Consider the following 17,700-nt stretch of genomic DNA (forward strand, 5'->3'; position numbering starts at 1 on the left):
CTGTTGGATTAAAGTCTCAACATGCAGGTTTGCCAGCTCAGCTTCTTGACAGGACAAAGAAGAGGTTTGGAGACAAATGTAGCTCCATCATTTGCAAACCCCGGAGTGGGTGCTTTCCCTCCATCAGCACATCAGTGCTTTTTCACAGCCTGGGCGACACTCTCCAAAGTGTCTGTTTCACATCAAAGAGGACATGCCTGCAGCCGTGACGTTGATTAATGGATTCAAAAACATCCCGTCCTCCGCCTGTCGCCTCACCTTTTCTTTTTTCACACAGCCCAGCAAGCTGAAGATAAGACATACCGGAGCAGAAGCTGCGAGCAGCGCTTCAAACGCATTCATAGAGCGCCCTCTGTTGGAAGAAACGAGTTCTCCATGTGTTGATGGCTGTAAAACGCTGCAGGCGCTGAGGTGGCGACGAGCAAAAAAAAAATTAATAAAAAAGAAACGTGGAGAAATGACAAATGGGATGAGAGGGGGGATTTGTGTTGGCTTCCAGCTGCATGAGGAAAGAAATGATAAATACATTGTGACAGGTTAAAATGAGGTTGACTTGGATAAGCTCGAGTGGCTCTGAAGGATTGGTAAATGATGCGTGGATGATTATTTCAAAACCGTAAAACTCGCAGAAATAATGTCCAATTATTTATTTTCCAAGCGTTGAAATGTTGCGTGAGTGTTTGTTCACGTGACGAGAAAAGCCAAAAGCGTGAACCGTGTCGCTCACACTGCTGGGTATTTTATAGGTTAAACATTTTTAGTTGCCCTTAATTTATTTTCTCGTAAACATTTTTCCAGTATGTGTTTATTTTGTTTGTTTTCAATTCTTCTTCTAAGAAAAAATTATAATCGGAACATGTCACATTCCTGGTTTTTAATATAAAATTATGATGAAAAAATAAAAACTATTTATTTTTTATTTTATAATTGTGACTCAGTTAAGTGGAACGAGTGTTTATCTTTACCCAAACAACAGTGCATACTCCACAGATTTTTTTTTTTAACAAAACGGTTTTTGTTATGTTTATAATGACTCATAAAACATTATGGAGATAAAAGTGTGTTTGTTCACACTGTAAACAATGTTTGTTGTTTTAAGTGTAAATCACTGTTTTTAAAACAGGACTTTACTACAGACAATGTGCAGAATGTGACTGTATGGTTTGTGTTTTTACTGTGAAATAAATATTATTATTAATAATTTGCAGTATTGCCTTGTATAATCCGTTTACATGATGTTATTGTAGATTTGTATTGCATGCTGGGAAAATTCAAAAATCTGAAGCTTAGTTAGTTCTAATAAAAATAGTTTAGAGTCGAAGACTCTTGATTACTGTAAAATGTTAATTTTTACATGATTTAAAACTACTTATTTGCTAACATAAACCACTTAAAGCTGTTTTAACTGAACATCTGTAATTTGTTTTTACAGTAAAAATGTTTTATAGTGTTAGTTGTGATAATTTAATAACATTTTTTCCAGTAAAATAAAATAAATTAGAAGAGATGCTTGATTATTGTTGTCACTAAAGTTAAAGTGAGTTATTTTTAGGGCTGTTGTATACAAATATTTTAGTAATTGAGTCATCTATCAATTATTCTTATGATTAATCAAGTAATCGGATAAAAAAATTTATAAAATAAAATATTGGTAAATCTAACATAACACCGGTGTTACTATCGGTTACTAGCATCAGTCCACTTTTAAAATATTTGAGCATCTCTAACAGTTATTTTTTTGTAGTTTAGAAAACTAACCTGTAACAATAATAGCTCACTTTCTAAGTTAACCTGAAGAAAAGTTATACAAAGATCTGAAATTATATTCAATTTAATAATAAAGAGGCAGGCTCACAAATACGCTTATGAAAATGTCTTCAGCTTTTAGTTTATGTATTCATCTTCAGCGAGTTTAACAGATGAATTCTCACCTTGCCCCGTACCTGTCGAGCTTTGGGTTTGAGGATACGGGAAATGTCGTCTGGACTGGGGGGCTTGGGATGGGTGAGGTGAGGGGCAGGAGAACGAACGGAAGAACGGGGGAGCAATACTGGATATTTATGGCACCTTCATTCGTCACACTCAGAAACTCATCTACCAGCCACGATGTACCGCCACCATGATTTCCGCCACCCGTTTGATATGAAATCTATTGTGCGGTTCGTCCGTAAAGCTACACTTACACTGTAAGCATCAGCTACTCAGCCGCCCGCCGTCTTCAGTCTATCCGCTCACCTGTATGAATACTCCTGCTGCGCTCTCACTCGCTCTGAACCAGCAGCTCCCGGAGGAGAAAAGCTGCCGTACTCCAGGCATCGTGCCAGTCATTTTAAGGATGCTTATTGGTCCTCCGAAAACGATGAAAACTAGGGCATTATCACCAACTTGAAAATTGGACGTTATGATGGTAACACTTTGTTTTCGTCAACAACTCAGGCGGACGTAAGAGCTCCGCGCAACGCAAATAATGTTCCGACAGGAACACGTTGGCTAAATAATTAACTCAAGGAGGAATTTTAATAATCGAGGTACTCGAATCATTCGAGGAACCGTTTCAGCCCTAGTTATTTTAGCAATAACCCTATTTACAGTTTAATAAATATTCCTATTTGCCTCTAAAAGCAAAAACAAATCTGACAAATTAAGTTGAGATTTTGTTTCCTTTTTCTTATTTATTGTAAAACTAATATTTCTTGAGTAGAGGAACTTGAATGTGTCTTGTTTGGGTCTCAATTGCGCTGATCCAGATATTATTATTGTAATAATAATTATATCTTTTAAAGTGGACCCCTTGTGGTTGTCCCGGGAAACAGAAGCAGGGAGCTTAGCGCGTCCGGCAGTGGGAGGCGACAGCCTGCGCTCTCAGCTCCGCACTGCCTCCATCAGAGCTGTTGGCTGTTTGTTGTGATCGGAGGAAGGCATCAAATAGTCCCAGAAAACAACGTCGACAGTAATAAAGCATGGAAGAAGAGAGCAGGAGGAAGATGAAGGAGAAATTTGGCCTGAGGCGGGACATCTCCAAGGAGTTCCTGGCGGAGTTTCTGGGGATTTTTGTCCTGATCGTGAGTATTATTCCTCCCTCCCTCTGCACCTGTCACCCAGCTTAAACAGCCGCTTTAAAGCTGCTAATAAGAGTCTCTGCGGACTGACCGCTGTCCCTCAAATGCCTCTGCTAGCAGATAATTGGAGGCTCTCTGAGGAGAAGATGGAACTAATGTGATTTTTTTTATGGCTTTTTCCTCACACATAATGTGTTTCTTAAAGCTACAAGGTTGTAAAAAGTAGATAATGATTGAAGTTTATCAAATAATATGCAGAGCAGCACTGTGTTATCTTCCAGTAGAGTCCCAGCCTCCACCTGAAACCCTCTGAGCTGCAGCTGTCACCTCAAAGAGAAGAAAAAAAGTCTGCTTTAATGTCTGGGACGGCCCATCAGAGGGCTGATGCATCTTCCACAACAACCCTCTTTATTTGTGGATGACTGCTTTCGCCTCAACCCCCCCCCCCCCCCCCCCCCCTAACCCTCTAAATTACTTGTGCGTTTTACCTAATAAGTGAGGGATTAATTATTGTTTTGAGCTCCAGCTTGGACAAATTGTCTGTGGCAGTCAGAGGCTGTTTGTGGACAAGAGGGCTAGTGTAAATGGTGATCTTAATTGGAATGATTAGAAACAATGAGGCTTTTCTAGCTGTGCTCTTTGTGTTTTTGTTCTTGTCTGTGTCCCAGCTCTTTGGATGCGGTTCAGTGGCCCAGACGGTGCTGAGTAAAGGGGCTCTGGGAGAGCCGCTCACCATCCACGTCGGTTTCACCCTGGGAGTCATGATGGCCATCTACATGGCGGGGGGAGTGTCAGGTAAGAGACGCTCACACGTTGGATTCAGACCGGTTTTCTCCAGGTCGACTTTGATTCCTGATTGGCAGGTCAAATATAGAAAAAAAATATTACAATTCTTCCATTTTCTCAACCAAAACTGTGCACTTTCCCCAGTTAAATCGATAAACTGATGTCACTTTGTGTCGTACACCTGGAGAAAAAGCTGCGCTCACTTAAACCATTTCTGATTTGCTTACTCATATTATTTTAACAATATATGTAGATTTTTTTTTTCTTGTATTATTTCTCTTTTTCTTGTCATCAAGTTATTTTATTATTGTTTTTGTGCAGTTTTAAACTGGTTTTTAAAGTGGTATATAAATAAATTTGACTCTGACATGTAAACGTTTGTTGATGTTTTTTTAAAAGTTTCCTCCAAAAAGCTGAATGATTTCCAAGCCAAATATTCTTTCAATATGATTAGAAAATAATTAATCAGACTGTTAGTTTCTGCAGTGATGCAAGTGATAAATCCTTTAGTTTATAATGACAAAAACAGGCAAAATAATGTAATATGATAATTGGAAAAAAAAGGTACTCTGGTAAAAAAAAAAAAAAAAAAACAATTAGCGGATATTTAAGATAGTCTAGGTTTTGTTTGTGATATTTAAAAAATTACTTTACTCATTTTTACATTTGTTAATTCATGCAGTAATTTGCGATTTAAGACCCAAAGAAGCACATATCCAGGTATAAATATCAGGCAGGATCAAATGTAATGGTGCAGTTCAAATTAATTATGTCCTTTCTTGATCCTGCAAACATTTCAGTTTTTGAGTTTTTACTTTCTGGCAGTGAGAAGGAACGCTTTAATGTTTTGACTTTAAAAAATGTTTAATTATCCTCAAAGTACCTTTGCTGCAAACTTACGTGAACACTACAAAAAGTAATGTCAGAGGTTATTAAATGTTAGAAATTTAAATTATTACACATTTAATCAAGCATATTAGTTTGTAAATCCAAAATAAAATTTTGATTACAATCTAATTTCAGTACATTTAACCTTTACCAAGTCAATAAATCTTTTCTTTTTTGAAACAAAGCAGATCATCAAAATGATGATCAATAATTTGTTTGAATTGAGGTGTTTTAGTTGTGCAAGTACATTTATTCAATTAATTGTAATTTGACTAATTTGGTTTTTACACTCATATAATTTCAATTCAGAAATGTGGATTAATTCTGCAGCAGCAAAAAGCATCTTTATCCTGAGACAGACAACGGTGGTGAGAAAAATATTTATTCTTTATTCAGACGGGTTACTGGCTGTCTCTAGCAAAGCAAAGAAAATTTTTTAAATCACTTTAATCTATTTGTTATTAATGGCTGTGTAGAGATAACTGTATAATTATTTGTACTCCTGTCAGCTTTACATGTAATGTTGCTGCCATTAAACCAAGAAGTTTATTTCTGTCACTGAGATAAAAATGTCTCTCAAAAGTGATAAAACATAAAAAGAAATTGTGTGTGTATTTAAATTTATACACATATAAAAAGAAATTCAATGTCATAAATTGAGTCTAAGCTTCTCAAATATCAACTAAGAGGAGTTGCAACACTCCAACCATGCTTGTTTTTGCTGAGCAGCATTTCTGCAGGTCTCCACTGTTATTTTAGCAACTTGTCTTTGGTGATGAATCTGAAGTCTTTCAGACCGGAAGGCCTCTGTGCCATCATCCTAATCTGTCACTCAGGATTCTGTCTGAGTTGCTTCAAAATGTTGTTGCTTCTTCCAGTCGGAAAAATAAAAAACCTTTTTACCTAAATCTCTCAGGTTTGTCAGCAGTCATATTTTCTCAACTAAAGCTGAATATTCTACAACAGAATATACAGCTTTAGCAGCAAAAACATGTGGCGTATTTTTAAATTAGTTGGAGTATTTCCAGTATGTTGGCTCTTATTTGTTTTTGTAGTAAACTTTTAATACTTTTTTTTGTTTGAGGCGTTGCATGTTTGGACAATTTTTCTGTCTGGTTTGGGAAGCTGGGAAGCTGAGTGGTCTGAGGATGCGTAACCATAGCAACAAGGTGGTTTCTTTTTACAACTTGGAGCATCTTATTAGCATCGCAAAAGATCCAATAATATCTAAACTACAACGTATATACATGTATATATATATATATATATATATATATATATATAAATATATAGTTTCAATATTAAACAATATTATGAATCTATTCAGACTTTAATACACTTATAAAATATATTATGATTATTACTATCATAGTCAGCCTATAGCCAAATAAAAATGTTTCTTTTTCTAGGTATATGTTTCAGTAAAATTAACATTGTTCTTTTATTCTATGAACTACTGACAACATGTCTCTGGAATTCAAAGCAAAACTTTAGTATTTATTTTCAGAAAAAGAGTTCAGAAATCAACATTTGGTGGAATAACCAGGAGGTTTTCAATGGGGTTCAATGCAGTGGACTCTTAGTTTTTTCAGAGCTGTGCAGCAAACCCATATATGTTAGTCCTGTGGTATAAAAATCATTAGCCAGCATGGCTAACGCTGGTCAATGCACACCTGGTTAGTCTGTGCAACAACATCAGAATAATAATGACTATTATGTCTTTTTTGTGAGGTAAAATCAAGGTAATAAAAAAATCTACTTGAACAAGTAGAAAATAAAAATTTCCTCCACTTTCAGGACAGTTCTGTATTTTACAGAATCATTTATGACTTTTACGGTTGGTGTATGTTTCTCTCTTTGGAGTAAACCTTCAGATTAACAGAAGATTAAGCCATGAATCGACGCTAGAGACGAATGTTGTGATTTTTCAACAATCGGCTCCCTATTAAGAGCAGCTTGGAGACTTCAGAAGAATAGCAGAAAAGCCAGAGGACAGAGAGGTTAATATATGGAAAGCTTTTGCTGCATGACTGGGCCATTTGGTCCGCAGCTTGGTGGGAAGCTTCTGTCCAACGACATCTCTGAAGATGATCGTAGGTATTGGACTAATGAGCTTTACAGGGGCATGGGTCTGTGGAGATGAGGGGGGTCAGGTGTGACAAGCCCGGCTCTCTGGGCTTCCCTGGCAGAGCGGCCCCATAGGAGAAGAAAACTCAATTGGTATCACTTTGTAGTCTGCAAATTTTAGCTGACAGTGTATGGTAAGTGTGACACATCATGGTCACTCTAATGACCTGCAGTCTACGTGTGCCTTAAGCAGATTCAGGCAGATTATGTCAGAAGCAATTCGGGCAGGCCGGGCCGGCTGCTTGTCATGGCCGGTGTTTGTGAACAGGATGGGGAGATTAACAATGAGCGCATGGCTGATACCCCCCAGTGGTGTTACCCCAGAGAGGTCAAAGCCAAGATCCCAGAGTGTTAAATAAATGACCCCACACTTGGTAACAATTGGCTGGAATGTGCTCAACACTTCACTTCAGGACAAAATATGGGAAAACAGATCTGAGGGAGCACAAACCCAGAAGAGTGAGCCGGAAAGTGTTGGCTGAATGGAAGAGGTTTGGTGATCACTGCATGAATCTGCAGGCCGCTGAGGTTTGATCTGCAAAACCTCTTGAATTTCAATTGTGCAAAACCTAAGAGAAAGTCAAAATGGAAGAGCTGGTGGGGAAAAAACGATGTCCTGCATGCAAGAATAAAAGCAGATTTTATAAAAAATAGCTACATTTACTCAGTTACATTGAAAAATGTAACTTTTAGGAATATATTTTTGTGCTGTTCTGTTTACTTTTACTAGGACTCTCCACCCACTGAGCGTAATTTCACTGGATGATGAAGAAGCGTATTTTAACCAGAAAGACACACACACACACCTGCAGTTTCATATTGATTTTTTTCCCCTTTTTTTGTTATTTATATGAATTACTTTCAATTTGACCTTTAAAATTTCCATTTATTTTATATTTTGTTCCGTCTAATGTTATTTTTACATATTAAATAATTTGTTTTCACAAGTTACTCAGTTCTTGAGTAGCTTTTTTACTCAAAAATCTAAATAATTTTTTAGATTTCTATTTTTTACTTCTACTTAGTAATAATATGTATAAGTAGTGCTATTCTTACTTGGTAACTCCGATTATAAGTGCATCAAATTGGGAAATGTGTTTTCTTAAAGTTAAAGACAGTAAAAGTAGAAAAAATCTCAAACGTTTTGATGTCAGTATTACTTTAGCTTTTAAATACAACAAAAAAGTCTGCAGAAAAATCATTTAAAATGAGCAAATATGGTTTTTTTGTGACTTTTTGTTGTATAAAAATATAAGTAGTTTTAAAAACCTTTTAATTTTTCGCTGTCACTCTAAGATGTTGACGTTTCTTGATTTCTCCAGGAGCCCATGTGAACCCGGCTGTGTCTTTGGCCATGGTGATTCTGGGGAAGCTGCCTCTGAAGAAGTTCCCCATCTACGTGGTGGCGCAGTTCCTCGGAGCATTCGCCGGTTCCTGTGCCGTCTTTGGGTTGTATTACGGTGAGCTTAAATGTAGAAAGTGTGGCAAAACAAAGAGCAGAGAAATGTCCAGGGTTTCCCCCAGTGTATTACAAGCCTGGCGGGCCACCAGGCTTTACTTCTGCCCTCACCAGACTAAACATTGCTTATTTATTGAGGTCTTTTTAAAATGTTTGCATTTTTAAAGACTTTATGGCTGGTGTTCAGGTATTAATATTCCAATCTTTTAACAACACATAATTATCAAGTCATATTTTCAAATTTCCTGTGAACTTTAAGCATTTTTTAACTCAAGAACACGACAGGCTGCTGGATGAACGACTGTCCCAGCATTCAACCGCCAGGCGTAGCAAGTTTTCTGGGGGAAACTTTTAAGTCTTTTTTTTTTTATTATATACATCTGGTGGTTAATTTTTCTCTCCTCAGATGCTTTGATGGACTACACCGGTGGAGATCTTGCAGTTACTGGTGAAAATGCAACAGCCAACATATTTGCATCTTATCCTGCAAAACATCTGTCGGTGCTAAACGGGTTTGTTGACCAGGTGAAGTTCAAAATTTATATTTCTGATCGTGACCATCACAGATATATATAGCTTAAAGAAATTTATGATAATGTTTTTTTGAATTACACAGGTTTAAAGTGAATATTTAGGTTTTACCTCAAACTTATCATGGTGTTATCTTTGTGGGATAATTTATAAACACTGGATAAGCTGACAAACTCGAGTTAAGTTAATCCGCTATTTTAAAGAAAAGTGTTCTAGATTTTATTAAAAATATGTTTTACTGGCTTTCAGATACCAAAAGATCCAATTAAACAATAAAAATATTAGAAATAACTAAGACAAAACAGGATTTTTTTTTTTTTTTTTAGAAAATAGTCAATTCAAGTTAAAGTGCCCTTTCCATTCTGTAATATTTCTGGTAAAATTGAGTACAAATGCTAAAAACTAATTTTTTGTTTTTGTTTTGACATATTCACACAGTGAGATACTTTTGACTTTTGTTTGTTTTTAAAAAATAAAATAAAATACTGATGCCACACTTGTTGGTCATTTTAACTCCTGCAGGTGTTTCCAGCTCTTCGGGTTAAAAATAATTTATTTTAATATTTTATTTAAAAACTGAACCCACCCATTATGGACAGGTTTCAAGTCCTGCTGGAAAGTTAAAATATTTAGAAGCTGTTAGAAATACTCTCATATTTTTTGGTAGATGACTTTGGATGGTAATTAGTGAGGAGAAAAAAATCTCCAAAAGTTAAATATGTAGTTAAAGGGATGTTTTTCAGTGTAAAGACAATATTACTGTGGTAAATATATATTTACCTGAAGGCTTTTTACACATCATTATCAGGTTGGATGCAGATTTAATGTGTACAAATGTTTTTGAGATGTTTTGTGCAGGTGACATTATATTTAAATTATTTCAAAACCTGCAGCAGAAGACCAGGTCATTTAAAAGTTAAAACCCTGGATTTGACACAGACCTGAGAAAGATTTTAGTGTCTCCAATCAAAATACAAAACTGTGACAGTTGAGTTGTTTGAATGAAGGTTCCTTAAGGTGAGACGCAAAAATAATGTCCTTTGTACTCATGTTATAAATGTTTGAATTATTTTGCTAATTAATCTTTCACATGTTTTCTGGAGTTGGAGCTTCTGAAATTTGGTGTGATGTGACGGGAAAAAATCCAGAAAATCTTCATTTATATTGATAAAAGAAAAATTAAACGTGAAGATTTAGCTTTTAACAGATTTTATATTTAACAATATACAATTGATGCAGATGGTGTAACAAATATATAAATATATATATTGTAAAATATATTTTTAGCTTTATATCATGTTACAAGGTTACTCCCTCATCAAAACATACCTGGAGTTTTGATTTGATTCTTTCATGCATGTTTGAGAAATCCTTTAATCTCCATGGCAACCATTCAGCTGTGCGAAACGCCTGGGTGGACCAAGAACTGCCTCTTCCACTCAGATCCTTCAGATTAGCCAGCAGCAATTAGCAAACACTTGGTGGAACTGTGCATCTGCTCATTAAATGAGATGCTTCTCAGAGTAACGCTGGTAAAAATGTCATTAAAGGGTTAATAGAGGAGTCATGACTTCTTGAAGGCGAAGTGTCAGAGAGTTTTTAAAGAGACAGAGACCTAATTTCAAGACATCAAATCAGGAACTCAAATTTCTTTTAAGTCAATTTTGATTCTATAACATCTTAAAGTAACATAGTTACTTGACTGTGCCATAAAATGACACTACGTGGCAGGAAAATCCATGATTGTGCCCCTTGAAGCCGTCTCACGCACCGTGAAACAGGAATAGAGACCCCCTAATAGGCTTAAAGAAACACAGATCAGAGGTCATTGCGGCAGATGAGAGGACTCAAAAACTTCCTCTCAAGAAGCAAATTCAGCAGCTAAAGCAAACCCAAGGGCAAGGATGGGGGAGCATCCTGCTCCAAAGCCTGCGCCAGGGCCCCGGTCGATCAAAAGACCCAAAACAAATTCATTGTCCTTTCCTTTCCTGATATTCAGAACAATGTTTTAATAATTATTCAATGCTTCTGCTTCGGAAGGTTATTGCCACTGGAGCGCTGGTCCTGTGCATCCTGGCCATCACTGACAGGAAGAACATCGGCGCCCCAAAAGGCATGGAGCCGCTCTGCATCGGCCTGACCATCATGGCCATCGGCGTCTCCATGGGTCTGAACTGCGGCTATCCCATAAACCCGGCTCGAGATCTCGGCCCGAGGCTCTTCACCGCTGTGGCTGGCTGGGGCATGGAGGTGTTCAGGTAATTTAGGTCTTTATTAGTGAGAAAAAGCTTCAAAACTAATAGAAACTGGTGAAAATCTGGTCTCTGGCCTTCTCTATGGAGAGCTTCCAGCACTGTTTCTGTTCCAGTCCAATCTGAATTAATATTTTAAACACAATACATGTTTAAAAGGAACAGTTTCTCCCACATATAAATATGAAATATTTAAAAGTTTATTTCAAAAATAGAACCACTGTATGTTCCTTAGACTCGAATGTCAAAGCTGCACGCAACATCTTATGTCTTCAACTTAAATATTAATAAGCCAAAGTTCAAAAAATGAAAAATAAATACAGCTCGCTAATGTAATTTTGTTACAGCCGAATTTTAGAGATACTGCATGGTTCCAGGACTGGGACGAGGTTTTATATATGAGGTGCACAAAGAAGCAATGGTTTCTGTTTTAGATGCTTCTCAACAGTCACAGGCATGAAAAGCAAGTTTAAAATGGAGAAGATGTCTAAAAACTAACTTTACAATGCAGTGGATTCAAAATATTTAATCAAATTAAAATAATTATTATAAATATTACAATAATAATAATTTCTTGAAATGAACAAACTGATCAGTTCATTACAGCAGACATCGGGTACAAGAAAAATGTCCAAGCTGTGACCACAAATTTTAAAGAAAATCCGTGCAGAGATCCTCAGTTTGTTTCTGAAATACTAAAATATTGCTTTTTAAGGTTCTGTGATGTTTTTCCAGCTTTAAAAACGCCGCTGAGTTTTTTTTTTTTTTTTTTTTGTTTTAGTTTCCCTGAACACATTCTCAGTCTGGGCACAATGATTTAGGTTTTAATTCAGAGCCAAATTGGTGTGATCGACACATTCCTGCGGCCGCCTCGTCGGGCTCAGTGTTCGGATGGTTGGTAAATACGTCTGTGCCTTTGCCCTCGGCGGCCGTCATCCTTGACCCCGCTCTGGACCAATCTGTTTAACCCCTGCCCCTGAAAGCGTCTGTGCATGTCGCTGCTTAAAGGCATTGAGACTGACTGCTATGGTTGTCAAACAAAGAACAAAACGCTGCTGGGGTAAAAATGTCTAGAAAGTCCAGACCGGTGCAGTAATAAGGCTGCTCAGTTAATCTCAGGGTGTGTGAAAGCAACTTTTTTTAAAAGAAAATCTAGTTTGAAAATGATACTGAAATCTAAATACAATATGGGAGATGTTGCTCCAGATGTGGATCCTTCAGCTATAAATGGATTTACAGATGTAAAATGTTTGAATTTCATGCATTTAAAGCATCCTGCCGAGTTTATTACAGTTAAATAAAACTAACAAAATAACAAAACTGAAAATGAGAAACATTTTTGTTAACTGAAAATAATAAAACCAGAAAATAAAACTAATGCTAAAATACTGAAATTATAGATATAACATTCTTTGTTTTAATGTTTATGAATCTACTTATTAGCCTTTTGAACTGATGTGAAATTGGTTTATTTTTTGCCCCACAAAAGCAGTTTATGTCATCATTACGTTACTTCATGCTCCCCCTGGTGGCGCTGTACGATGGCAGCAAAAGTTTGGAGAAAACTTTTTGTTCAACAATAATTTAACACGTTTTTTGAAACTTGTATCTTCTGTTATGCAACCGATGCATACGTAATCACAATACTTTGAAATTTTTGACTTCTGCACCTAAAAATTAACCAAATTTAGAAAACAAAAAATACTAATTTCTACAGTACTATATCTAATAAAACCCAAGCTGAAACTAAACAATATTTAACTAATAAAAACTAGAAACAAAAACTCTCAATGAAATAAAACTGAAATATAATGAAAATATTACATCCCTGTCTCCTACCATGATAATTTCAGTACATTTGTTTTTCTTTGCTCAGTTGTGACCCAGAGAGAGTCCATCTCCTGAGCTGATCAGCAGATTTAAGTCTCTAATCCAGACGTCTGCCACCTCCAGCTTCCTGGCGGAGAGACTCAGTCTAATTCAGACGACTGTTTACGTCTGTCCATCTATCCTTTTACCTCCATGGACCTTACCACAGGGGCCACTTTTCATTGGCTGATGCCCATTTTACGTAGTAGAGCGGCTACAACGTGCGTGGCTGTCTCACAAACACACAGTTAGCTTCCCGTTAGCTAAGTACAGCATAATGGCAGTACTGATACACCTTGAAACCTGTCTGCTACACAGTCTTACGTTAGCTAAACAGATCAATATGCAATGTGTCTGTATCTGACATACACTAAAGATTTTATTTTAGCAGAAAAGGCTTTGGACTAAACTGTTACTCGTGTTAGCCACGTTAGCACCAAGTACAGTGTATCAGGCCTAGACACACTCAAACATTTGCCAACAAACCACAGGAATAACCCACTGATTTCAAAAGTAACCTACAAAACGATGAATGCCCGACTTATCCAGCCTTGCAAGAACAATAGGCATCAGTGATTTTGTCCGCAGTTATATTGATGTAGAGGGTGTGTGGATCTGCCGTTTTCCTCATCGAGCGACAGCATTTTGCTGTGACGTGCACACCTTGCTCAAACACCTTGATCTCATCCAAAAAAGATGACCTGAACTTCTTAGTTCCTCTGTCCATTGTAGTAGCTGATATAATGTGAAAATCCGGTAGTAATGATGCACTAATCGAGTCAGAAATACACTGCAGAGAATCAGTCGAAGTGGAAGACGCCATGTTGACATAGAAACAACGCGCCAAGAGGCTTTGTTTGTGAGACTTGCAGCCACGTGGGATTTTCTAGGTCGGCTGTGGGCGGAGTTTGGTAAGGTCCATTAACGGCCCACACCATGACACTGACCTGCCGTACTCTGTAATCTCAGTAAACCAGACTCAGAATAAGAGCGAGGACACAACAACAAGCAGAGGACTGTTCTGTAATCCACACTAAATGGGTGGTTACACCAGACTGAATAAACAATGTGTGTTTTTGTTTTTTTTATGTGGATTTTTATTTTATATAGTATTGGATGAATTACCACAATTTCCGGCCTATAAGCCGCTACTTTTTTCCCCACGCTTTGAATCATGCAGCTTATAGCCCAGTGCTGCTTTTCTGTGGATTTTTCTTCAACCGCTCTGTAGCAGGAAGTGAATCACTGGAAGTCAAAATTGGAAAGCAAAGAAGAAAGTTCTGAGTTTCAAGCACATGCTGGCAGCAGGCACGACGGAGAAATGTTTTCAAACTCATACCCCCTCATCATGGAAACCACACGAAGAAGTTTTTAAGTTGAAGGCTATCGATCTGGCAGATTGATAGCCGCTGCACGTCCGAATCCATGGTTCGGCGTTATAGACGCAGGGCTGCGTCCTTTAATAGCAGATGTATTCAGGACACAGTCCTCTGCTGCATCCTTGTGGAAAACCGAGAGCGGCGGAGAGACCAGCAGTTTATAGCCTGGTGGGGCTTATACAGTATATGTATGTCTCCAGTTTTCCTTCTTTCTTTTCTTAACTTTGTGGGTGAGGCTTATAGTGAGGTGCGCTCTATAGTCCGGAAAATACGGTAGAAGAAAATGACTGATCTATTAAGAAACTGATCAGAATCTCAGCATATCCTGATAAACCCAACTTGCTCCGTAAATCTGCATAGTGGTATCAACCTTCCAGACCGCTCAGGTCTTCTGGTTCTGCATCCCCAAAACCAGAACCAGTGTAAAGATAAAATCAATGAACATTTAAAATAAGAAAAACTACAAGAATTGACGTAAAACAACAATACGACATAAATAAATAAAGCAAAAGCCGAGGAATAAAAATTTATATTAAGGAGTTTTTCCAAACAACCAGAGTTATAATTGGAAGGTTTACAACAACACATATTAATGAGCTACAACGGCCCAGTCAAAGTCCACACCCAAATACAATACAAATACTGGAGCAAAACTATAGATGTTAATGGCTATTCTCCGTACAATCTCACTGAGATTAAATTATTTTAGAGAGAAATCAAAAATATCCCTAACTAGATGTGAAACAGCAAAGTATTATTGTTGGAGAACTTAAGTACGCCAAACCATTTATACGTTTCCTTGTTTTATTCACAATTAGCAGTTTGACTGTCAAAGTGTTTAGTTTAATAGACTTTTATGATTTGACAAAATTCTGCCAGAGACAAAAGTAAAACTCTTTTAGCATAGAATAAAGTTTACAGAACGGTGAGCATCAGGAAGTTAAATGGTTTGTTGGATTTAGCCGTAGCTTAATGATGGTGTCCTGTGTGCAGAGCTGGAGGCTGCTGGTGGTGGATCCCTGTGGCCGGGCCCATGGTGGGCGGAGCGGTCGGAGCCGGGATTTACTTTCTCTTCATCGACTTGCACCAACCTGAGCCGCAGAAACAGGACGACAACAATGTTCAGGACAAATATGAAATCATTGCCATGACTTAAAGGGAGTCAAAGGAAAACTGAGCATCAATTTCTTAATAAAAGCAGGAAAGAAATATCCAAAATATTTTTCACTAGTTGGAGTCATGACTCTCATTAATGACAAAATGATGCACATTCCAGGTGTTTTTTTTAAAGTAATTGGCTAAAATATATTTTCCTGCTGAACTTTTTGTATTCGGATAAACAATAGCCATGCAATATAAACACAAAATTTTGTAGTGAAATGTGAACATTTACTGTGAAAATTTAGCTTTTTACACTTTTTCATGAACTTTCTTGTGGGGAAGAAGAATGACTTTCTTCTTTTTTACTTCTGCATGCTTGTAAAAATGTGCTTTGGTTTGAAGTATTAGAGCTTTTATACAATCTACAGACAATCCAGCCTTAAATAATTTGCGTAGTATTACTTAATGTTTAACATAGCGTCATTGTATTGCTTTACAGATCCAGGGTACATTTCTATTTCAGGCCATCATTGCATGTATCTTACCTGATTGGGAAGAGGATGTGGATTTAGGGTCTGATTTACTGAAGTCAGCAGGTTTAAAATCACTGATTGAACAACGACAAGAGCAGGAACACCGTTTGAAAGAGTAAAAACAGGAAATAAATTTGTGCTTCTTGATGAAAATGTGATATAAAGACTGCTACAACAAACTTGAGCATGAATTTGTTATACCAGAAAGCACTTAGTGTGATTTTACAGCAGCCCAGAGGTTGGCTAATGCACAACAGCATTTAATTTTAAGAGTCTGTTCTACGGTGGCCGACAGGTGCAAATGCGCAGCAAAAGAGAAAACATGCAAACAAAAAAGAAGACACCCCCGAATGAAATGCAGCAAATAAAAAGAGAGACGCAAACACCCCCGAATGAAATGCAGCAAATAAAATGAGAGACGCAAACACCCCCGAATGAAATGCAGCAAATAAAAAGTGTTGAAAACGGAAGTGCTCCAGACCACTAGGGGGAGTCAAAGAAAATAGTATTCATTTCTATGGGACCAGATGCAAGATTCAGAAAAAGAAATTTGAAAGAAAGTAAAGGTATCTCTCTGAATCTTGCATCTGGAAAGTGTGATTATTGTGAGAAGTCTGAAACAATAGAGCATGTTATTTTAGAGTGTTGTAAGTATGAAGAAGAGAGAAGATGCATGCTGAGAGAGTGTGTAGGTATTAAAGAAAGGTTTAATTTAATAGAATTTTTGAGGAGAGATTTCGGGAGTAGACATATTCAAATAATTATTCGGTATCTTAAAAAAACAAAGCTATTTCATAGGATATGAGTAGAGCAAGTTGGGTGTGAGTGTGTAAAGAATATCAAAGAGGGGTATATAAAGTTATAAGCAAGTTGGATAATATAAGCAGGTGTGTATGTGTGGGGGTATGTTTAATCAGGAGTTAATGGAGGGAAAAGGTAGAAAGTGAAAGTTTATAGACCATCTCGAACCACACTCCATACTGGTAAGTGGCGGTAATGCTACTGTAAGTTTGTTGCCAACCGCCAATAAATACCAAGAAGAAGAAGAAGAAGAATCTTGCATCTGGTCCCATAGAAATGAATACTATTTTCTTTGACTCCCCCTAGTGGTCTGGAGCACTTCCGTTTTCAACACTTTTTGTTTGCTGCATTTCATTCGGGGGTGTTTGCGTCTCTCTTTTTATTTGCTGCATTTCATTCGGGGGTGTTTGCGTCTCTCTTTTTATTTGCTGCATTTCATTCGGGGGTGTTTGCGTCTCTCTTTTTATTTGCTGCATTTCATTCGGGGGTGTTTGCGTCTCTCTTTTTATTTGCTGCATTTCATTCGGGGGTGTCTTCTTTTTTGTTTGCATGTTTTCTCTTTTGCTGCGCATTTGCACCTGTCGGCCACCGTACTGTTCTGACTTCAGATCACGACTTAGATTTTCTTTCTTAAAGCACATTAAATATTTCCATATTTGGTCTGTTTATTGTAAAGAAATTTAAAGTTTTGGGTCTGTAAAGAAGTTGAGTATATTCCTTTTTAATTACCTCAGTGAAACATTGTTTTTAATTCACCATATCTTTGCTTGAACTTTGTTTTAGATAACTGATTTGGACCAAGTTTCATTGTCTTGTAAACAGGAGAAAACAGGAAGTAAAGTTTGTTATGAACAAAAATATGTGGCATGTTAATAGAAGTAAGTTCTGTAGTCGATCTGTGCAGAATAAAAAGTT

At 37.2% G+C, this 17,700-nt stretch overlaps 1 protein-coding gene across 1 annotated transcript; it reads left to right on the forward strand.

The window, feature by feature from the left end:
- Positions 1-2,870: 2,870 nt before the first annotated feature.
- On the forward strand, positions 2,871-15,876 carry aqp9 (aquaporin 9). The gene is made up of 6 exons (XM_023332449.1): positions 2,871-3,062; positions 3,728-3,854; positions 8,183-8,320; positions 8,726-8,844; positions 10,891-11,108; positions 15,344-15,876. The coding sequence occupies exons 1-6, from the start codon at positions 2,961-2,963 to the stop codon at positions 15,504-15,506; spliced, it is 867 nt and encodes a 288-aa protein (XP_023188217.1). The 5' UTR covers positions 2,871-2,960; the 3' UTR covers positions 15,507-15,876.
- Positions 15,877-17,700: the final 1,824 nt, after the last annotated feature.

Source organism: Xiphophorus maculatus, chromosome 4, assembly GCF_002775205.1.
Source record: "Xiphophorus maculatus strain JP 163 A chromosome 4, X_maculatus-5.0-male, whole genome shotgun sequence".
Taxonomy (NCBI): Eukaryota; Metazoa; Chordata; class Actinopteri; order Cyprinodontiformes; family Poeciliidae; genus Xiphophorus; species Xiphophorus maculatus.